Raw genomic sequence first — 24,167 nt, forward strand, 5'->3', positions numbered from 1 at the left:
CCGGGCCGATTTGGCCTTCAGCCTCTCTCCATCCTGCTTCGTCGCCATCGCCCTGTAATCCGTGCACCCACGAGTCCAGCGACGGGGGTCGAACAATCGAGGCCGAAGACCCCAGAGGTCGCCTCAGGAAGGCGGAACGGGTCCCCGCAGAGTAGGCAGGGTCTCCCAGTGAGCTAACCACCACACTCCGCGAAAGAGCCGAGATCCCACTTGTGATGATGGCGAGAGGGCTCGAAAGTGAAAGTGAGGGGTGCGCGCCCCGCCAGGCTCGTCCCGCCGTTGTTATTCACTTCACCACTGGATCGCCCCTCAACTCAAGTCCGGGGTCAGAGGAGAAGCAGGCCGCAAACTTCAAGCGAAGCCCATCACGGCACCCGGGGTCCGATTCGAAAACGGAAAACGGGCACCACCTCGGCTCAGGTTCACAAACAAAGTCCCCTCAACTAAATCAGGATGAGGACAGGATAGATGTAGGAGGTCGTGGAGGTCCTCGGGAGCCTCGCACCTACGCGGCCATCTTGGTTGCGCGCTAGGCTCCTCCCCCAATAGGGAATCTTGTTCGCAAAAAGAGGCTGCCGGATCGGACCAAGGGGCTGGATGAAGGGGACCACTGGCTGCACAGTAGGGGAAGAATTGGGCACCGTTGGCTGGGCACCCCAAGATCGGAGGGCCCAGGATGCAGGGGTATCTTTTGGTGTCAGACTTTCATTACTGTAGCTGGTCGCGGTCAGGGGGACCCTTCATGAAGGAGCTGCAGGTGTCTTTTTAGAGTCCTGGAGAGGTCAGCATCCAATGGAGTCAAGGTCAGGATCGCTAGGGAGACGTCACTGGACAGGCAAGCCACTTGGACTCGGGTCAGGGGTGTCGGGTGCAGAGTGGGCAGAGGTCGCGGATCCACCTGAATCCGGAGTCCTTGAAGTTGGAGTTTTCTGGATAGGGCAGCTGTCTTCGGGAGATCTTTTTTGAAGAGTGGCAGTTTTGGTGTGCTTGGAAGTCGCTGGCCACAGGACAGGCATAGACTTCTTCACAGGCTCTAAAAGTTGGAGACAGGTCGGTAGGGCTGGGCTAAGTCAGTCGTCGTCTTCAAGCTTTGCTGTGCGGCACCTTCTTCCTTCTTCTTAGGTTACAGGAATCTGAGGCTCAAGGTTCAGGGGTGCCCCAAAATACTGAATTTAGAGGCGTTACAGGTACTGGCAGCTGGTAGCCAATGGGCTACTTGTCCTTTAGGGTGACTACACACTTTGAATATCCCCTCCCATTGGGAATGTGGCATCCCCTAAACTGATTGAGTAGAATCCTTCCATTCAAGACAGAGGATTTCCTAAGGAGGGGGGCACCACGGTCCAGGGCGCCTTTGGATTGATCCTGGCATAGAGGGGACACACCTTTCCTGACTACTTATTTTCCGCCGACCTTGCTGCCAAAAGTGGGGCTTGGCCAGGGAAGGTGGGCATCTTCACTAGCTGGAGAAGCCTGGGCTAGCATATCAAAGGGCAGGAAGCCTTTGAGACTCCCCTCCCTGAATGCTGTTCCTTATAGAGGGTATGTGTGAAGCACCTCCACTCCAAGCAACCTCGGTCCCTGACCCACGAGAGCACAAGGCCTCCCACCTCAGGGTGTTAGAAACATGTCTGTGTGGGGCAGACTTGTGCAGACCAGTCAGCTGGACATGAGGTAGCTGGTTGTTTTTCAGGGGGCATCTCTAAGATGCCCTCTGAGAGCATTTTATAATAAATCCAACACTGGCATCAGTGTGGGTTTATAGCACTGAGAAGTTTGATACCAACTTCTTAGTATTCAGTAAAGGCATCATGGAGCTGTGGAGTTCGTAATGACAAACTCTCAGCCCATCTACTCAGTATGGCTTTGGTGCAATTACATTGTCTAAGAATGGGCTTGGGCAGTGTAGGGACACATTGCCCATGCAGCTATGCCCCCACCTGTTGTATAATTGACTCTGCCTTTGGGCTTTGAGGCCTGCTAGATGGGTGACTTACCTATTCCACAAGCATTGGTTGTGGGCATGGCGCATAGGAATGTATGGTATGTCGACCATTAGGTTTTGTCTGCACCAAAACACACAGTCTGCAATGGCAGTGAGTATGTGTTTGTGATGGGTCTCTGAGGGTGGCACAATACACTGGTAGCTTTTACAAGGGACTTACATGTGGGCCAGAGGTGTGCCAGTTGTGAAAACAAAGGTGCAGTTTTGGGAAAGAACACATGCCCTAGGAACCTGATAGTCGGTGAACCAGTGCCCACTCATTCAAAGTGCCTCCGATATCAGGCATAAAGTGGGGGTAACCATGCAAAAAGGGTCTCTTTCCTGCACCCTATTATACTTGTGGCAAGAGGAGGTAACATTCTGAATACCCCCACCAGGATTGCATTTATTGCCTGTATCCGGATCACTCCAAAAAAGATTGTAAGATATGTCGTACCTTTTCTCCAAAGACTTTAAAAGACAGAGAGGGCAGGCTGCTGATATGGTTCCAGAAGATCAAAATAAGAAAGGAGCTTATTTCAGATTAAGACAGTGAGGACTGCTATTCTTCTTCTAGGAGGTCCCACAAAAGAGAGAGATGACCATCTTCTCGATCCGTCTCTCAACAGCCCAAGAAAGCCCCAAATAAGACCACCTTTGGATCTTATAAATGCCGCAACCCCTTCAAATCTCCTCAGAAATCCAATACTCATACTCATAGTAAGGATAAAAAAGAGATTTGTAGCTCCTCAAAAAGTGCTACAAAAGCATCTTCAGAGCAGCCTACACTAAAGTTTCATGTGAGTTTAAAAAGCCCTCCTCAGGGTCACACTCGGGCAGGTCGTCGACGACTACTCCACCATCGACGAAAGCGCTGTTGGCAGCACCCTCGACTAGAAAACGTATACGACGGCATCGTTGGCGAAAGTAACAACTTATGTCTCTTTTTTGTATACATCATCATCTGTCTCCACCATCGTATCGTCGTCGACAAGCTTCAGCCTCTAGAACATTCTTGGTGAACTTTGCCTCGTCGTCGACAGTGCTAAAGATGTCTCCTCCGTCTACGCTAATCTCTGGGCCGACGATGGCTCCACCAACGATGATTCCGCCAAGGAAGTGTCCACCAATAGCTCTGCTGATGACACCTACACCGACAGCAGCTCCACAGGCAGCTAAATCTTCCATGACATCAGCCTCGTTGACGACACCGTTGACATTCGCCAAAATACTAAAATGTCAAAAATCACCGCTGGTAACCCCGCAGCACACTTCTCTTAGCAAGGTGACACCCCTGATACCTACTCGCCTTTTGGAAGAGGACACTGATAAAAAGGGTTCCTTTGGAGTAGCACACAGTTGCTTCCAATTACATGTCAAATGTCAGGAGGAGGATGATTACTATGATGAGGACTATATTATGCTACTGAGGAACAACCATTTCTAGAGGAAATAGTTTGTATGCCAAGTTCTTTGCTCTCCGACTTATAATTGATGCTGTTGGGTTACAGGAAAAGGTTTCTGTGTACTATATCAACGGCTCTTCATTCACCTACGCTGGCCAGGTCCCCGGCACTGCAACAGTTTACTCTATTACAATGGCCTACATCTTTCCCTTTTCCAGGGTCCAATACACCAGGTACCACTCTACCTGATGCCCCAGATACCTCCGATGATGACCAGGAGGAGGGTGGACTTCAAGAGCTCAATAAGGAATGGGATGACTAGATAATCCCAACCCCATAATCTCTTTCTCCCTTGATGACTGAGTCACCTCCTGAAGATATTGGAGGATTCCACAATTTACTCGAGAGAGAGAGAGAGAGAGAGAGAGAGAGCAGCTCGAAGGTTTTTGCTCCCCTTGCCATCTAAACAAAAAGATTGTTTTTTATACGATTTCAAAGAACCGTTCCAGATGACTGTCTGCTCTATGCCTATCGTGGACTACATTTGGGAAGATCTAAAGGTGCTGTAAAACCCAGCCACTGTCACCGCAGTTCTTCCGCACCCTGAGAAAAAGTATAAATCCCCAGAGTATGCTCCGGCCTGTCTAACTGGACATCCCAAGCTGGATTCAGTATTTTCACATGCAGCTCAAAGATGATCAAAAAACCCATCCACACAGATTTCGACAATTAGACAATTTATCATAGAGTTTTATACAGCGCTGGCCAGACCTGAAAGTATCGGAGCGCTTCACAGCATGGGTAAAACACACAGTTTGTCAGTCGTAAACATATTGAATCAAGGCGCAATTGGAAGTCTTGGCACACTGAACAACATTGCAGGAAAGGAAGGAAGACACAGAGAATCACAATATCGGTCACATTGACTCAAGCCGGGCCTCCTTTAGGGAAGGTGGGAAAGAGGGAGGGGTCAGAAAGGGAATGAGGTAGAAGTCTTAGTGATGAAGTGACTGTGTCCTGCAAAGTGCAAGCATAAGCATTTCGGCAGCGGCTATCCATTCGGGAGAGGACGGTTGAGGAAGAGGTCTTTGAACTTCCTTTTGAATTGTGTAAAGGAAGGGGTAGTCCTGATCTGGACTGGGATGAAGTTCCAGATTTTGGGCGCATTTTCAGAGAAGGAACAAGAAGCGTTTTTTTGTTTGCGGATTTTCGGCGGGATGAGGAGTAGAGTGTTAGAACTTCTGAGGCTCCTAGTCTGACCTGCCTTCTTGAGTTTGGTGGCCAGGTATGCGGGTTTACCTGTGTGCAGGGCTTTGTGCGTGAGGCAAGCCGTTCTGAAATTGGCACGCATTTCAATTGGGAGCCATTTTAGCTCTCTGAGTGTGGGCGAGATGTGTTCATACTTCTTTACTCCAGTGACCATTCTAGCTGCTGCATTGAGAGTTGATCCGAGGGGTGCTAAGTGGGATTTTGCTGTACCTGCGAGGGAGGCATTCCTGTAGTCAAGTCTGGACAGCACCAGGGATTGAGTAGCTTGTTTAAGGTCGTTAGGCGGGATGAAGGGTTTTATTTTGTTAAATAGCTTCAGGTTGAGGAAGTCGCTCTTTGCGGTGTTTTTGATGTATTTAGTCATGTTGAGTTTTGGGTCAAGGGTGAATCCCAGTGATTTTGTGGAATCCGCCAGGGTGAGAGTGCTGTTTAGAGCATCAATTGCTTTTATCCATTCTATGATTTGGGGGTTCTCCTCTTTGTTGGAGATGAGGAGGATTTCCTTTTGTTTCTGTTGAGTTTTAGGTGGTTTAGTGAAAGCCAGTGTTGGACTTCTCTTGGAGTGTCGTTGAGTCTGTGAATGTCATCAATGGAGGAGGTTTCAGGGTAGATCTGGGTGTCGTCTGCATAGAGGTAGAAGGGGATATTTGTCTTTTTAAGTATGGTGGTGAGGGGTTCCATGTAGATGTTGAACAGTTGAGGGGAAAGAACTGATCCCTGCCGTAGGTCTGATGAGAAGTTTCTGATCTTTATTCTTTGGGTGCAGTTCTGGAGAAAGGAGCAGAACCACTTTAAAACCATCTCTTCTGCCCCTGCCCTTTCTTGAAGTACCTTGATAAGTAGGTTGTGGTCCACCGTGTCGAAGGCAGCCGATAAGTCCAGGAGAATGAGAGGGAGTATTGGCCTGCATCGAGTGATTTGTGTAAATCGTCGATGACATTGAGGATCGCTGTCCCTGTGCTGCAGCCTTTTCAGAAACCTGATTGGTGGGTGTCTAGGAGGTGGTTGCTGTCTATGTGTTGAGTCAGCTGGAGGAGAACACACCTTTCCAGGATTTTAGCTAGGAGAGGAAGATTGGAGACGGGTCTGAAATTATTCAGATCATTAGTGTCTAATCCCGGTTCTTTCAGAAATGGTGTGACTTGGCTGACTTTGAGGCAGTCCGGTATGACCCCGGTTGTAAGAGAGCTGTTGATGATCCTGACCCAGAGCGGGGTTAGGGAGAGATTGAGCTTTTTGGCCAGCTGGGCCGGTATAGGATCCGAGGCATGTGATGAAGGTTTAGAGGTGGAAATCATTTTGGCTATCTCTGCTTCGGAGATGGGGTTGAAGGCGTTCCAGTGTTTTGGGGGGGCTTGGGTGTGATAGCTTCTGTCCCTGGGGACGTGCTCCTGCAAGGGGGACTACAGTTGACGTCTAGGGAGAGCTCAATCTTGGTGATTTTGTCATTGAAGAAGATGGCGAAGTTCTCACACAGGTCTTTGGAGGCCAGAACTGAGGATGCAGTGGGTTTGGAGGTTTGTTTGTTGCCGAATGAACTTGAAGAGTTCCTTGGGCCTATTTTTTGCATTGTCTAAAGCATTGCAAAAGAAAGAAGTCTTTTCATTCTTGATGTGGTGTTTGTACTTCCCACGTATTGCTTTGAGTTGATCTCAGCACCTCTTAGTTGTCTTCTTTCGGAGTTTGTCAGTGTTGAACCAGGATCTAGATTGAGTGTTTCTGACTCTTTTTTGTTTCAGTGGCGCTATTTCGTCTAGAATGTCAGTCATAGTTGTGTTGTAGTGGGAGGTGAGTGCTATTGTGGTGAGATCCTCTGTGGAGATGGGGAGGACAGAGCTTATCCTTTCCTCCAGGTCAGCCCAGGGAATCTGAGTTAGATTTCTCATCCAGTGAGGAGGGTCCTGCGAAGGGGGCTGGTCTAGGAGCACTTGGTTGATGTGGAATAAGATGATGTGGTGGTTGGACCAGTCAACGGGCAGGTTGTGGTCGATCGTGACTGAGTCTGGATGGGCAATAATGGCATCAAGGATTGATCCTCCAATGTAGGTTAACATTGGGAAGAGACCACATCAGGAAGAGATTTTCATCCATGTAAGGTTTGACAGTAAGGGCAGCTAATTTCCTGGCTGTGCTGGGTCGGTACGTTAGACAGTTATGGGCGTACATTGCCCCATATGTGGATCATCTTCCTAAGGAAGGCAAGCTGGAAGCTAAAAAGATTTAGCAAGAAGGACAAAGGGCATCAGCAGAAGTTATTGTCTGTGCTATGGATATCGTCACCTCAGCATTTCACCAACTGGCAGGTTCAGCAGTGCTCCGAAGGCCAGGCTGGCTTAAGGCTACTTCCTTCCATCCTGAAGTACAGAATAACATCTTAGGCCGCCCCTTCGATGGCCAGGCTTTGTTTGGCACTCATATGGATGAGGCATTGAAGGCCATAAAAACTGATACGGACACTCCAAAGTCACTCAGAACACAACAATTTGGGAAAGCTTCCTTTCGTGGAAACAGGCGACCGGGTATGCCGTCATATATGGGAGGTTATCAGCAGTACAGATAGACCACCCACACATCTACCTCCCAACAATATTATCTGCAGTACACACAAAGACAGCCCCCTCAAGCAGCGTACAGTAGACCTCCGCCCAGAGGAAAAGCTGCCCCCTAAAGGAAAGAAGCTAATAGCCGCCAATTACCTGTTTCAGGCTCCGGCTGCCCTGATCCCATCATCTCTCAGACTAGGGAGCAAAATATCCTCATTCATACATCATTGGAAGAAAACATCATACCACTGGGTCCTAGACCTTGTATAATTCGGCCACAACTTAGAATTCATCGAAATTCCTCCATTCAACCCTCCATGCCCATCCATTCAGAGGCATCTGTAACAACACAAATTGGAGGTCAAAAACATTTTGCAAAAAGGGGTGATAGAGGGACTTTCTCTATCGCAACAAGGAAAAGGATTCTATTCCTGTTTCTTCCAGGTTCGCAAAAAATGGAAACCTCTAACTCAAAAAGCAATCATTCCACATGATAACATTACAATATGTTCTCTCGCGTATCAACCACTGGGACTATATGTACACCCTTGATCTTCAGGATACGTATTTTCATGTCCCCATCCATCCTTCCCACAGGAAATTCCTCAGAATCTCGGTTGCCGGCAGCCACTACCAATTTTGAGTCCTACCCTTTGGTCTAAAATCAGCACCCAGAATTTTCATAAAGTGTCTAGCACTGGTAGCGTCATTTTTAAGAAGTCAAAAACACCAGTCTTCCCCTATTTGGACAACTGGCTAATCAAGGCAAATTCCTGGCAGGCTGCTCAGAAAACAACAAAAGCTTGTATAACCCTCTTTAAACACCTGGGTCTAATGCGCATTTGGAAAAAAATCGAATCCACAACTCTCAAATGCCACCACCTTTTTGAGAGCAAATCGTGACACAATAGCCAACATAGCCAGTCCTACCATAGAAAGGCAGCTAAAACTCATTGTACAGTCCAAAGCCATTCAGAAAATAGGTCCTCTTTCGGCACGCCATTGTTAGAGATGTTCTCCTCATGCATTCCGCTAGTTCCATTCTGCAGACTACAAATGCGTCCCCTTCAATGGACACAAGCCACAGGAAGCTTTGAAGATCTCATCACCATAACTCTGATTATGGTCAAAAGCCTAGCTTGGTGGACTCAGAAGAAACACCCCTCGGTAGGCTCCCCTTTCTTCCTCAACCATCTCCGCTGGTCATATGCACCAATGCCGCTTTGGAAGCATGGGGTGCATATCTTCACAACCTACAGATCAGTGGCAAATGGCAACAACCTCATCAGAGTTTTCACACAAATCTCCTAGAGCTAAAACCAGTCTATCCCCAATCTCTGCATTTGTCTTCATGACTCCTGAGCACAAAGAGTTTACCCATCAGAACATTCCTCCAGAATGCAGAGACAAACTCTTTAAAACCAGAGCTTTCAGCACTAATAAGACCTACTCTTACAAATTGAAGAGATTTTGTTTATGGTGCCAACAGCAGCAAATTCACCCTCTCTCTTCCTCACCGGAGCAGATATTACTTTACTTGCTGCACTTGGCATGTTCAGATTTGGCTCATGCCTCCCTCAGGATTCACCTGGCGGCCATTTATCGTTTTAGGAGATCACACAACACAATCTCTCTATGGTCCTCCAGGATAATTAAACCAATCCTGAAGGGACTTTACAGGGACTTCCCACCATTCAGACCTCCACCTCCTTCCTGGCAACTGAACAGTGTCCTCGCTAAACTCATAACGCAGCCTTTCAAGCCCATCCACATATCCACCTTAAAGTTCCTATCCTGGAAGGTGGCTCTCCTAGTAGCTCTCACATCGGCCAGATGTGTCATTGAGTTTCAAGCCCTTAGGATTCAAGAACCTTTCTTACAAATTAAACATGAGAGGATTATTTTAAGTACAAATCCCCGATTTATTCCTAAAGTTTCCTCTGACTTCCATTTTAATGAGCCTGTTATTTTGAAGATCTTTCCGAATCCTTCAACTTCATCGGAAAAGGGCTCTTCATTCTTTGGACATTAAAAGGTGCATCAAGTTCTACCTTGATAGAACTAAATCCTCCAGAAAGACTAGACAATTTTTTGTAGCGTATAGTGCAGCGAGAAAGGGTCAGCCCCTTTACAAACAAAGCCTCGCTAGATGGATTTCTGCTGCAAAACGATATTGCCATCAGGCAGCAGGTAAGCCATCGCAGACATCATTCCATTCTCATTCTGGTAAAGCTGTGTCAGCATTCACTGCCCTGTTAGTGGGTGTGTCACTCCTGGATATTTGCAGGGCAGCTGCTTGCAAGAAACTGCATACCTTTACACCGCATTTCTGTCTCTATGCCACTCCTCAGGCAGAAGTAGCAGCGGGCCAGGCAGTCCTAAGACATCTTTTCTGGTAATGGTGAGCTATCTCCATTGTCCTGCCATCCATTTGTTTGTTCTGCACATTGTTTTAGTGAACCTTGTTGGTTTTTTCAAGCTCTAAACTTCTCATAAATTAACAGTTGAGCTGTTGTGTGTGCTATGCTTACAGATTTTTTTGCAGATTTCCTTTGTATGCATTTCGGTTTTTTCACAACTAAACTGTGCATCACTATTGCTTGATACTCTCATTCAAGCATGTGAATACTCCAATTCTGGAGTACGAAAATTAGTTAGTTACCTGTAACTATAGTTCTCCAGTATTGCAATCTTTCATAGATTCTGATGCGAGCCACCCTCCTCCTCACAGATGCTCTCCTTAACATCTCTTTTTCCAGTTCTCTAGCACTTGTGCTATGGAAAATCAGAGGTACTGGAGCTTCTCTCAGAAGGTTTCTAAAGGATGTTGCCGCCTGATTGGCTGAGACATAAGTTCAGTCTCTTTTCTAAAGTGACTATAATAGACCACAAAAGTAAAAGACCTAGGGCTTTCTTGCTTTATTTGATCATTCTACTATTATTGTATGGTACCGGGTACTCCCATCTCAATGACGGGAAATGATTCAAGCAGGTGAATCTATCAAAGGTTCCAATACTGGAGAACTATAGGTTCGAGGCATATGAGCTGCAGATTGTACACTTAGCATAGGTCGCCATCTGGTGTTGGGCCCGGATGTTTGCAGTTTGTTTTTCTTCTTGGACCGTGCTTGGAAGTCACGAGTTTGGTGACTCCTCCTTCGGTCCGTACTGCGCATGGGCTTCGGCTCCATCCTCAGATTGTTTTTTTCCGCCATCGGGCTCGGATGTGATACTTCGTGCTCCGGCTTCGAACTTCTACGGTTCCAGCCTCGACGGAAAATCCTCGATTTTTCGAGTTCCTTCATCATCTTCATCTCTCGAAGCGGCACTTTTTCCATCCCGTACATCGACACCGGCCTTCGGGCCCTCCGCGACTCCGGTCCCGGCCGATGGAAAGGACTCCGTTTAAAAAGTGCCCAGAATGTGGGTCTAAATTTCCCCACACCGACCTCCATCAGGTGTGTAACCTTTGCCTCTCTCCGGAACACGAGGCTCGAGACTGCCCCGCCTGCAAGTCTTTTCGATCGAAGAAAACGATCCGAGATCGAAGGGCTCGACGCACCATGGCGCACTCATCCTCGACAGTTCCACCGGACATCTTCGGAGACGACGCCGAAGCTTCGGGGCAGACACACACCGAACTGGGAGAAGACATCGTCAGCGCTTCCGAGGCCGACGACTCCGACCTGGAGGACGTAACACCAGGACAGCGGGCCGTGAGTACAATGCCCCCTCCCAGCCCCGCACCAAAAACCAAAGAGACTCCGGTTACTCCCTCGCCTGCCGGCCTGGGCAAAACCAAAACCAAAGCCTCGATCACCCCACCTTCGGGCCCGGTGTCGAAGCACTCAAAGTCTCACGGCAGCTCGGGATCGAGCCAGCCGACGCCCGGTGCCGATAAACACCACTCGGCACCGAAGCCTGCAAAATCCAGCTCGACTCCGAAACCACCGGTGCCGAAGCCTGGACACTCGGCGCCGACCAAACACAAACAGAAATCGGTCGGCACCGACGCTCCGGCGCCGAAACAGCATTCGACGCCGAAACACACGGAGACCTCCAAAAAGCAAGGCGTACACAGAACATCGAAACCTCCGGTTCCGAAATCGCCGGTGCCGACAGACGACTCGGCGCCATTGGCTCTGTTTACACCAGACCTTTTACAAAAGACTTTGTCCAGAGATCCAAAGACTGGCCTTTTGACTGTGATTACTAAGAAGCGTCGCCTTGAGGCTCCGGCTCCTCCTCCTCCACCCAAAAAGAGGGACTCAGCTACTTCTCCCCTTAGAGTACCCTCCCCACTGCCACCCCCCCCCCCACCACCACCCCCTCCACCTTTACCTCACTACGATCCGGCCCCATCCCCAGATCCGGATGACGGGGACCCGGACAATGACCCAGGGGACGCCCCAATGGATCCCACTCCACCAGGGACCCCAGATCCATGGGAGGATTATAATAACCCTGATGTACCCAATGTACCTCAAGACGACCTATACCCATCAAGGCCGTCTCCTCCAGAGGACTCTTTAGGGTTTCACCATTTAGTGCAGAGAGCAGCACACTACCATGGGGTGGACATGCACACGGAACCAGTGGAAGAAGACTTCCTACTGGATACATTTGATTTACAAGATCGTTCCACTGCTATTTTACCCATGCTTAAGGGTGTCACCAAGCACGCTACAGAGGTATTCAAAGACCCTGTCAGAGCCAGAGTACTAAACCCTAGAATAGAGAAGAAGTACAAGGCGGCACCCACAGACCCTGCATACATCAAGGGCCCTGCTCCTCTAGATTCCCTAGTTGTCTCCACAGCTAGAAAGCGGGCTAACTCCCAATCCTCAGGAGATGCCCCACCACCAGACAAGGAATCTAAACTTCTGGACGCGTCTGGTAAACGCACCGCCTACCAGGCTGCAAACATGTGGCGCATTGCAAATACACAAGCACTGCTTGCGCGATATGATAGAGCACACTATGATGAATTAGAGGCTCTTATGCAGCACCTTCCAGAGAAATACAAACGCCAAGCTCATGACCTGATACAGGAGGGCAAACTAATCACAAACACCTCCATTAAGTGTGCCCTCGATGCAGCAGACACTGCTTCTAGAGCCATAAACACCAGTGTCCTGCTTCGCCGCCATGCCTGGCTCAGGATATCAGGGTTCAAGCCTGAGGTCCAGACATCAATACTTAATCACACCTTTGACCAGCAAACACTCTTTGGCCCAAAGGTAGACGAAGCGCTCGAAAAAATGAAGAAAGATACAGACACAGCGAAGTCTATGGGAGCGCTCCAGACCCAAGCCTCTAAGCGTTCTTTTCGACGCTCGTCCTTTCGTGGCACAGGTAGAGGCTCCTCCACCGATAATGCCTCTACCTCCTACAAATCCCCTCCTCAAAATACCTTTTCAAAGGGCAACCAAAGAGGTGGCTACAGAGGCAACAACAATAAGGGCAGGGGCAAAACCAACAATACCCGTTCTGCCACCCCACCCGCACAATGACTCCCCTTCGCTCCCCCCAGACCATTCCACTCCGGTCGGGGGCAGACTACAAGATTTTATCCACGTATGGGAGTCCATAACATCGGACAAATGGGTGACCCAAATCATTCGGTCAGGGTACTGCCTCGAGCTAACATCTACCCCACCCAATATCCCACCAAGGCACCGCCCAATGTCCCAAGAGCATTCCACACTGCTCAAACAAGAGGTACTCTCGCTCCTCCAGAAACACGCCATAGAGCAGGTACCCGACAATCAACGAAATCTAGGGGTCTACTCCCTATATTTCTTAATCCCAAAGAAAGACGAGACCCTCAGACCCATTCTGGATCTCCGGCCTCTAAATGCCTACATACATTCAGACCACTTTCACATGGTCACCTTACAACAAGTCCTCCCACTCCTCTGCCAGGGAGACTTTCTCACAACACTGGATCTGAAAGACGCGTACTTTCACATTCCAATACACCCCTCTCACAGAAAATACCTCAGGTTCGTGGTGGACGGGCAACATTACCAATTCAAGGTTCTCCCCTTCGGGGTCACCACTGCACCACGGGTGTTTACCAAATGCCTAGCAGTAGTAGCAGCACACCTCAGACGTCAACATGTTCACGTCTTCCCTTACTTAGACGACTGGCTCATAAAAGCCGCGTCCTACCACCAATGCGTGCAACATACAAACAGCACCATCCAACTGCTTCATCAGCTAGGCTTCACGGTGAACTACCAAAAGTCCCACCTCATACCATCTCACACAAAGCAATATCTCGGGGCCACCATAGACACCTCAAAAGGTATTGCCTATCCAAACTCAGCCAGAATCACAAGCATTCTAGCCTTACGCAAAATATTCCTTCCTCAACACTCTCTACCAGCAAGAGTGTTTATGAAGTTCATAGGGATGATGGCGTCTTGCATCTTCATAGTGCCCCATGCAAGACTCCACATGCGTCCACTTCAGGAGTGCCTAGCACAACAGTGGAACCAGGCCCAGGGTCAGCTGACGGATCTGGTGTTGGTGGACGGCCGCACACATCACTCTCTGCAGTGGTGGAACACCACAAACCTTTCCAAGGGACGGCCGTTCCTGGACCCGGTTCCCCAAGTGACTCTAACAGCGGACGCATCGCTCTCCGGCTGGGGAGCGCACCTCTTACACCTCACAATGCAAGGTCTATGGACGCCACAGCAAAAAACGCTCCACATCAACCATCTGGAGCTTTTGGCGATCTTTCTAGCCCTAAAATCTTTCCAAAAGCAGATTTCAGGCAAAGCAGTCCTCATTCGCACAGACAACATGACTGCGATGTATTATATACAGAAACAGGGGGGGACACACTCTCCCCAGCTCTCCCGCTTAGCCCAGAGCATATGGAGATGGGCAATTCCCCAAAACATTTTTCTCCTGGCACAACATGTTCCAGGCGTACAAAACACCATAGCAGATCTGCTCAGCAGACAGACTCAACAACTACACGAATGGGAACTGCATCCACAAGTTCTTCACCCATTCTTCCAACAGTGGGGGCATCCTCAAATAGACCTCTTCGCCACCCACGAAAACAAAAAATGCCCAAGCTTCGCCGCCAGATACCCACACCCATTGTCCAAGGGCAATGCGATATGGATGAACTGGTCAGGCAGATTTGCATACGCCTTTCCACCTCTCCCACTAATTCCATTAGTGGTCAGGAAACTACAACAGCACTCCCTCACACTCATTCTGGTAGCTCCGACGTGGGCCAGACAGCCGTGGTACACCACGCTACTACAACTATCAGTGGTACCACATCAAAAACTGCACCTTTCCCCATGCCTCCTAACCCAGAACCATGGAGAAATCAGGCACCCGGACCCAGCTCAGCTCAACCTGGCGATCTGGCTCCTGAAATCTTAGAATTCGGGTACCTTAACCTTCCCCCTGATTGCATGAACATCATCATGGAAGCCAGACGTCCTACCACTAGAGCATGCTATGCCGCAAAGTGGAAAAGATTTGTAATGTACTGCCGTAACAATACAATCAACCCTCTAGATGCATCCATACAACACATCATATGCTATCTGCTTCATCTTCACAGGTGTAACCTGGCGTATTCATCCATACGCCTACACCTAGCAGCGATCGCTGCCTATCTACAAAACAGACAGCATTTGTCACTCTTCAGAGTGCCCGCTATTAAAGCCTTCATGGAAGGCCTTAAACGAGTAATTCCTCCCAGGGCACCACCCTCCCCTGTATGGAATCTAAATTTGGTCCTTACACGACTAATGGGTCCGCCCTTCGAACCAATGCACAAATGTGAGCTACAATTTCTCACCTGGAAAACAGCTTTCCTTGTAGCTATCACTTCCCTTAGAAGGGTTGGTGAAATACAAGCGTTCACCATACAGGAACCTTACATACAAATGCATCACAGCAAGGTCATACTTCGAACTAATCCGAAGTTCCTGCCCAAAGTCATTACCCCCTTCCACCTCAATCAATCAGTGGAATTACCTGTCTTCTTTTCGCAACCCCAATCTGTTGCGGAAAGGGCCTTACACACACTAGATGTGAAAAGAGCGTTGCTATATTACATACAAAGAACGCAACCCTTCAGGAAGACCAAACAGTTGTTCGTTTCCTTTTCTCCACCACATAAAGGCAACCCCATCTCAAAATCAGGGATAGCTAGGTGGATTGTAAAATGCATACAAATTTGCTATCAGAAGGCAAAGAGAACATTATCTGTTCCCCCTAAAGCCCACTCTACAAGAAAGTTAGGGGCTTCTATGGCTTTTCTAGGGAATATACCCTTAGATGACATATGCAAGGCAGCCACATGGTCTACACCGCACACATTCACAAAACACTACTGTGTAGATGTGCATTCCCAGCAGCAAGCTAGGGTGGGCCAGGCTGTACTAAAAACACTCTTTCAAACAGCTGCAACGGATACCGGTGGTCGCCGCTAAGGTTGGGTACTGCTATATAATCTATGCTAAGTGTACAATCTGCAGCTCATATGCCTCGAACGGAATATGCTACTTACCAGTATGCATCTGTTCTTGGCATGTAGAGCTGCAGAGTTGTACACGCCCACCCGCCTCCCCGGCTACCTGTATCCGTTCCAGTCCATCTTATTTAGATACAACACACATGGGTTTCTCACTGTTATTACTACGCTCCATCATTTCCCTGTTGGCGAAAAACAATCTGAGGATGGAGCCGAAGCCCATGCGCAGTACGGACCGAAGGAGGAGTCACCAAACTCGTGACTTCCAAGCACGGTCCAAGAAGAAAAACAAACTGCAAACATCCGGGCCCAACACCAGATGGCGACCTATGCTAAGTGTACAACTCTGCAGCTCTACATGCCAAGAACAGATGCATACTGGTAAGTAGCATATTCCTTACAGGTAAGTAACTCATTTTCTTTCATGCAGACAAATAATGAAAGGCTGTGACTGAATTGACGCTGTGAAAACGACCAATTGTGACAGACCTTGGTTGTGCCCATATAGGCGACTGCTGCTCACTGTTAGGCTGTCCGCTCTGACTAGATTCACCTAATCGGATTCTCCAGTGTTTTGAGGTCCTGCTTTATGGGGAATCGATAGAAGTTGGTCTTGACAGAAAAACATATGCTGGGAGCACCATTTCAAAGACCCCACTACAGAGAAAAGCCATTGCATCAATTTCCTTTCCTGATGAATCACTACAAGGAAAGTTTCTACTAAGAAAAATACTTTTTTAGATTGCTACAACACAAAATAACCCACGTTAAAAATTATTCATATCTAGATGGTTGAAAAAAAAGCAAACATATAAATAAAAATTAAAAAGCTGCAAAACTAGGGGTAAATGATAAGTTATAGATTAGGAAAAGAGCCAGGGGTTAAAGTAAGGGTTTGCTTAGAATGAGGTTGCAGGTTAAAGTTAGGATTCGGGTCAGGCTTGGGTTTGGGGCAGAGTACATTTTAGTGTCGGTGTATGAAATCCTTTTTCAGGATGAGAGTTTGTTGAAGCAGTCTCATTGTAGGAGTTCTCGAGTATATTTTAAAAGGTGTTTTTGAGGTTTGTCTCTAGTAGTTCACTGAAGGGGTATTTCCGAAACAAATTTTTTTTATAACGGTCTTTGTCGCTCATAGCTTCTCTTTAAAAGTAATCTGTATTTCTGGAACTGGATCGGACAGGGTTCTGAATGAGTCCCCTGATGTAAGAGCACAGTTGGTTCCCTTGCTGTAATCAATTCATTTTAGATGGTTGTGGGCAGCGATTTGCAAGGTTGCTGCAGTAAAAAAAGTTAACCATGGCAGACAGTTTACTCGACATCTGGAGTTACCATAAGTGAGGGAAATTAACCGGATTCTTCAAGTAGATTCTGGGCAGTACTCCTTCCTCGGGGTTCTAGAGAGCAGTAAATGGTAGAAGAATCAATGTTTATTTGATGCAAATAATCCAGGATATGGTTCCTAGTTAAATGCAATTGCCGGTTGTGCTAGCAGATCAAGAGATTTGTCAACTGTTTAGATCCGCAATACTTGGCATGGACAAGTTAAAGCTGTTTTATCTTAGGCTCTCACTACTGTCGGGCACGGACTTAGATTCTAGTGAGCATCAGGACGTTCTAAGATAGCCACTTGGAAGGTTTAGAACAGGTTATCAATTTCTTGCCTCTTGTTTCTCACCCATATTCTGCAAGATTTGTGCATCTATGGGGGTTAGTCTAGCACTTCTGTGATTCTTCACCCTGAATCTATAGGCTTGGACATCCACTATGGTAGAACTCATCTTGCCTCCCTGATAGGGTTTCTAGACTTTAGAGACTTGAACTTCAATCTCCACAGAGAAATAACTCACCCTGCCTATGTACTTTCTCATACAGGTTCTTTCCACACGGATCGTTGCCATGAAAGCATCTCTGTGCAAGTTGTCCCCTTCGACAGTGGCCCGCGTCTGCGACTATCACGCCAAGCTATTTTTGATCGCTGTCAGCAGTACACTGAAGTCTTTGCTTCGTCCCACGATCCTTAACACCCCAGATAAAAGCCCCGGAGACAGGCTGACTGAAATCTGCTCCAAAATCACAGATATCGGTGAGTGAGCAAGTACTGCTGTTTCTGTTTTATACATTCTAGTCTGGCTGCCTCAGGCTGTAAAAATCTTGCTCTTCAGGGATGTGAGAAAGTGGGTTTCTGTTGCAGTAAACCCCCCCCCCTTTTTTTTTTGTTACAAGACTACTGATGCTCTTTGACTTGATGTGCTCTGGGGCCCTGCCAATCAGGACCCCAGGGCCTGTGTTCTGTCCCCAAAACGAAATCCAATTGGCAACTCTGGCCACAGGTAGGTCCCTGGTAAGTGGTACCCCATGTACCCAGGGCACTGTGACCAGAGAAGGCTCCTAAGGGCTGCAGCACCAATTGTTCCACCCTTAGGGGCCCTGTACCTTTTCACAAACACACTGCCTTGAAGGCTGCGTGTCTTGGTGCAGATCAAAAGTGAAGAGTCGACATGGCACACATCACTGTGTGCCATGCCTACCAACCACTGCCCTGGCCTAGTTCAGTCACCCCTCTAGCTGGGTGCACTATGCCAGTGGTGAGGGCACAGCGGCATGAGCCCTGTGCCCCTACAGTGTCTGAGTCCGTTCTCAGACTTTGTAAGTGCAGTGTACCATTAAAGAGTATATGGTGCTGGGAGGTTGTCATTACGAACTCCACAGTACCATGATGGATACACTGAAGTCTGGGAAGTTTGGTATCAAACTTCTCAGCACATTGTACCCACACTGATGCCAGTGTGGGTTTCAATGTAAAACACACGATAGAGGGCATTTTAGAAATGCCCCCTGAACTCGACCCACAACCAGTGTCCCGACTGAGTGGCTGCTTAGGCTGCCACCCACCAGACATGTTGCTGGACCCCTGGGTCGAGAGCCATCCGCTCTCGAGGGCCTGCAACAATACACATCCTGGTACGAGGTCCCCTCCCCCAGGATGGGCAGGGGAAGCTTCAAAGGCCTGCCGCCTTTCTGAGCTTCTCCAGACCACTTGCCGTACTCAGCAACTGGTCCCCACTGGTTCTACCCCCTACTTTGGGCGGGAGAACCGGTGGGAAAAACAAGTGAGGAAGGGAGGTGTGCCCACCTCTGCCAACTCCACCCCTAAGGTGGGGGAGGAGAGGTGAAGCACAACCTCGAGTCCCCGCCATCTTGAGGATGGGGGGACCTAGCCAACCAGGGGCAGACTCCTGCCCCCCTCCCTCTGGAGAGTGGCAGAATAGAAGGGACCCATTGGTCCCCGCCCTTTACCTACCTGTAACGCCCCTAAATGTAGTATTTAGGGGCACCCTGAACCTTCCTTCCTCAGATCCAGCAACCACAAGAAAAGAAGAGAAGAAGAAGGACGAAAAGCCGTGCAGAGCTAACAAGAGGACAAAGCCCACTGACTTGGCCCCAGCCCTACAGGCCTGTCTCCCCTCGAACCTGCTCCTGCGAAATCCCGGCGTGTCCAGCAGCCAGCAACCTCAAAAACCCCGGAGGACCTGCCTGCCTTCACTTTCCAAGCTGTTTCCCCCGTGAACACCGGACGAGTTAGAAGTGCAGCTTCTGGTGCCAGCCAGGAACTGGGAATCCCGCACACTCTGCACCTGCCGAATCCGGCCCGAGCTTGAGTGGACAAATACCACAAGGAGGTCCTCCCGGCGATCCTGACCCGAGATCCGGTGACCCCTGACCTGTCTCAAGCCTCCTGACGACACCTGCAGCCTCAATCCAGAGGACCACCCCTACGGCGACCAGAGCGAGTAAGAAAATCTGACGTCCCAAGGCACCCCTGCACCTGAGGCCCCACGGCCTTGTGTGCCCAACCCAGCGGTGCCTAACCAATCCTCAACATCCCAACTTACCCCACGAAGATGTGGTCACTCGTGGAGGATCCTCGTCCCCGAGCCTGCAGTGTTTCTTTGTCCCGGAGAATCTCCATTGAAATCAACAAGGCACCCAACCTCAAAACAGCACCCTGCACCCGGCCGCCCTAGTGCTGCTGAGGGTGCCCCTTTGGTGCTAACTTGGTCCCCAACTTGCCCTGAGCTTAACCCTAGGAGCTTTGCTCCCACAACCTCGTGGCCTGCTTGCCAGCAGCCACTAACCGGAGAACCCCTGTTCTCCATAGGATAACATTAGGCTTCAACTGCACCCGGCCGCCCTAGTGCCACTGGGAGTGCAGCAACAGTGCATCACTGATCCTGGGGGACCCCTTAGTCTTGCCCCAGAACCCTAACTTCAAAGACCGAATACTTACCACGAAACCGATAACCTGTTTTTCCTCATAGGATAACAGACACCTTTTCTCCCAAAAAGTTTCTGTCGACTTTTGAAAACTAAGAATATTCCTTAAAAATCGTGAAATAACCTAACCTAATTTTCTCAACTGTTTGCAGGAAAGGTCCCAGTGCTGAACCCAAGTGTCCAGCACCGAGTAAGAAAAGTAACTAAAAAGTAACTTACCTGTGAATTGAATTTCCTTCCATATATCCACATTGGGGGTTCTTTGTGACAAAGTTTCTAAAGTGTCAACTTTTGAAATACAAGAATATTCTTTAAAAATCGTTCAGACTACAAAAACGTAATTACTTACCTGTTTTAAGTAGATGTCCCAGTGCTGAATCTAGGAGTCCAACACTGGATTACACAAGTAACGCAAAAGTAACTTGCCTGCAATTTACAGGAAAAGCCTTTGTATTTCAATGTACTGGTCCAAAAAGTTTCTAAGTGTGGACTTTTGAAATCTGAAAATATTCTTTAAAATCGTACAAACTACGAATACGTAATTACTTACCTGTTTTAAGTAAATGTCCCAGTGCTGAACCTAGGAGTCCAGTATTGTATTACAAAAGTAACGCAAAAGTAATTTTACATGCATTTACTTTAAAAAGCCATACATTTCAATGTACTGCATTTACTAAGTATTGCAACCTACTGCATCCCCTGTCAATCAAATCAAGTACAGTCTTCGTTGCTTTTTAAAACAATTGACAACAAGTAACTTATTACTGAAAAGAATTGAATGCTTACCTGTATCAGGCTTGCTTGGTTCTAATAAAACAACAGTATATCTTTTTATACAAAAACAATTGGCAAGAGTTCAGTCCTTGAGTGTGTGAATTCATTTGCTGACTGAGCGTGTACATCAAATGCTTAACACTGTCCTCTGATACTGCCTTACTGCTCGACCAAGCTACCACTTTAGAGAGTAAGGTTCTATCTAACTTTAACTTCTGCCTACCTCTGGAGACCCTTCGACTCTATACACTCTGTTCCTCACTTTGGTGCAGTATATATAGAGCCAGTTTCTTTCAAGGGACATTTGGAAAATGTGCATCATGGCCTCTAAAATTTAAGAAAGCAGGTTGTTTTTCAGACCTTTCCTAAGTGCCTGGTGTCTGCCTTTTTCCTTACTCCACTATGTGTCGGTAGCTCCTTACAGTGTTCAAGGTGATTCTACATGTGCTCTCTGGCCCGGGTGCTGAGGGGTTCCTCAGCCTGCGCTCGTCAGACAGGAATCTCTAACTTTTTGACCCCTTTGGGAGCAGCCGTCAAGGAACCAGTACCTTACTTAGGAGAGGGAGTAGGGATGAATGGGTGAATGTATGTGTCCCCATCCCATATTGTGCTCTTCATTGCCCTGCCGGTTGTGTCCGTGTGTGTCGATTGACTTATTGGACAGTGAAAGAGAAGCACAAGTTAAATGGCCACAAATAAAATGCTTTTGTGAAGTTTGCAAAATGTGGGCCAAGAAGTCGTCTCTCTTTCTTCGCTCACTTATGCAGGTTTTGTCGATTTTAAGTCTGCCTTCGTCAGAGAAAATAGAATTGATTTATAGCAAAAACTTCAGTTACACGTGTTTTCATCGTCTATGCTGCTGTTCAGATGCTACAGAGAGATACAAAGATGCAAGCCACGATGAAAGTCGTTTCTGTAAAAGTCTGTGCAGTGGGCGGCCTAAGCACGGGCACGTTAGTCCTTCTGCTATTTAACATGTAAATATCAGATTTCAATTACTGCCTCAGTGGTGCAACATGCCCCCCCCAAAAAGAAATTGTGGGTGACTTCTTTCATCATCACAATATGCAGATGATACAGTGCTCCTGAACACAACGTTGAGATGGCTTCGAAGATTGTTTACTGCATTAGTCTTTTACTGGCACATGCATCAATATTGGCTGTTGCGATTCCTTAATTGCGATTTTTAAGGAATCGCAAAAGCCTAAGCATGTAGAAATCGCTTGAAAAATATCGATTTCTAAACATTCCTTAATTGCGACTCGCAAATTGCGAGTCGCAATTAAGGAATACCTCCCCATTCATTCCTATGGGCCAAGAGGCCCATAGGAATCAATGGGAAGACATTCTCAATTTGCGATTCTCAATTAGAGAATCGCAAATTGAGAATGCAATTTCAAGGGTGCAAGGGTGTCAAGAAGATACCCCGTTGCACCCCTGAAATCGATCTGTGCACAAATGTTACACACACACATATCCAAAGGACGTGTGTGTGTAGTGCATTTTTCAAAGTTTCTGCAATTTACCATGTGGTATGATTCCACGGTAAATAGCGGGCCCAAATAGCGAAATCGCTATTTTTAAAGGCATCTTGCATTGCAGTTAAGGAATCGCAATTTGCGATTCCTTAAATGCAATCGCAATTTAAGAAATCACAAAAATGTGCGATTTCTTAAATTGCGAGTGGCAAATTGTTTCATGCATCGCAAAAACTATTTGTGCGATCGCAATCGTCCGATTTTTGCAAATCGCAAAAAGCTTTGATGCATGTGCCTGTTTGTGTTAAAAAATAAAATCACAAGCTGTAAATTTGAAAAACACAAAGATGGTAACCATTGCGAGGAAGGTAAGGAAACAGGGCTCAAGAATATTGAATAATTTAGGATTCAAGAGTGTCTCTTGTTATAAATACCTAGGTAATTGGTTTGATGAGCGACGTATTTTTCGTCAACCTCTCTCATTAATTAAGTCATCATCTAACTCCGTTGGCCTTGCTTTTTGCAAGTCGGCGAGGAAAATGTTGCATACTTCATTAGAGCCCTTCTTGAAGGTGGTTAAAAGCAGGCCCCTGCCGTCATTGGCCTGTGGACCAGAGCTGTCACTGAGGAGAATGGCACAGTATTGTGACTTGGCATAGTAACGTGTATGGGCTGCTATTTTTGCTACGGAGTGCTACTTCTCAGGCCCAAATTAGGCTGGAATTTGCCTTTATAAGCAGTCGCAGTCGCTGGAAGATGCATATGTAAAAATATGCTACAAGTTAAGATATGTTCCAGAATAGACCTCAGTACACTTTACGTGGACAGAAATATTGCAGAAGAAAAATGGTATGGGAGGTTCTTGATCCAAATACGTACTTGCTCTGGCTGTGTTAAGTTGAAGACCATTCCAGTGATGAAATGAGCAGTAATTAAAGCAATTAGTGAAACTTCTTATATTGAAGATAAAACCTCCTTCGATAAAAGATCCTATGCTTGGATGCAATGGCATTCCAAAAGCAGTCTGATAACAAGCAGTGTCATGGAGTGTTCTTTCAGCAAAATTTAAATTAAAGTTAATAGGGTTCTGGGTAACACCAACCTTCGACCTTTTGCCACCTTGGGCTAATGGTTACTGTTTGCACGCGTATGCAGGTCATTCAATGAGCTGGGCCTGTGCCTCGGCTCCACACGCACAGATCAGATCACAGTTCTGGTAGTTATACCCTAGCTTCTTTTGAAGGCATGTAGCTGGCCCTTCTCTCCAGAGGTCAAGCAAGAATTTGACTCAAAAGTCTTTCCTGGACTTAAACGGAGTCCGGCGTGAGAGTGGCAACCACGTAGAGGTTAGACTCCTGGCTTCTCTCCGTTGCTAGTGCATAGCACTCCTATGTGAGGAGTCAAAAGCATCAACACATTATTAGCTGATTATGAAAGTCTTTATACTCGCTCGGTGACCAAGGTGGCATGCCCCCAGCCATCCAGGGAGTCTGTAATTCATAAAACTCCAAAGGCTTCTAAAGTCACGGAGTAGTTTATTCAATTTTTTGTCGACAAGTTAAGTCTTTCAGTTCCCTAGATGACTCCGAGGCCAGTTTGGACTGGTTCAGGTACGGAGGTCTTTTCTGGTGACTGGAAACTTTTGCTGTCAAGGGAAAATTAGTTTCATCTGGCTGTTCAAACCTTGGCTACACAGAGTTTGAGCTGACTAGATTCAAGCGTGTGCAGCTGTAAGCGACCATAAGCTGCAATGTTAGTGTTACAGGTGAATAATATAATGTGTTCCTTCTGGAGGATGGACCCTGGATTGTTTGATATCTTCTTATATGTGACCCTTGTACATAGTTGTTCTTTACTGAAAAAAATACTCTAAATCTGTTTTCCTGTGCGTCTGTCCCATTGACATACCTGTGTATCCTTCTT

At 47.5% G+C, this 24,167-nt stretch overlaps 1 protein-coding gene across 2 annotated transcripts in view; it reads left to right on the forward strand.

The window, feature by feature from the left end:
* MED16 (mediator complex subunit 16) overlaps window positions 1-24,167 on the forward strand; it is a 170,407-nt gene that overhangs the window by 113,362 nt on the left and 32,878 nt on the right. For both annotated transcript variants that reach the window (XM_085636892.1, XM_085636893.1), the window contains exon 10: window positions 17,590-17,800. In XM_085636892.1, coding sequence (XP_085493018.1) covers window positions 17,590-17,800 — 211 coding nt within the window. The remainder of the gene's footprint in view (window positions 1-17,589; window positions 17,801-24,167) is intronic.

The sequence above is a fragment of the Triturus cristatus genome, chromosome 12 (genome assembly GCF_964204655.1).
Source record: "Triturus cristatus chromosome 12, aTriCri1.1, whole genome shotgun sequence".
NCBI classification, from domain to species: domain Eukaryota; kingdom Metazoa; phylum Chordata; class Amphibia; order Caudata; family Salamandridae; genus Triturus; species Triturus cristatus.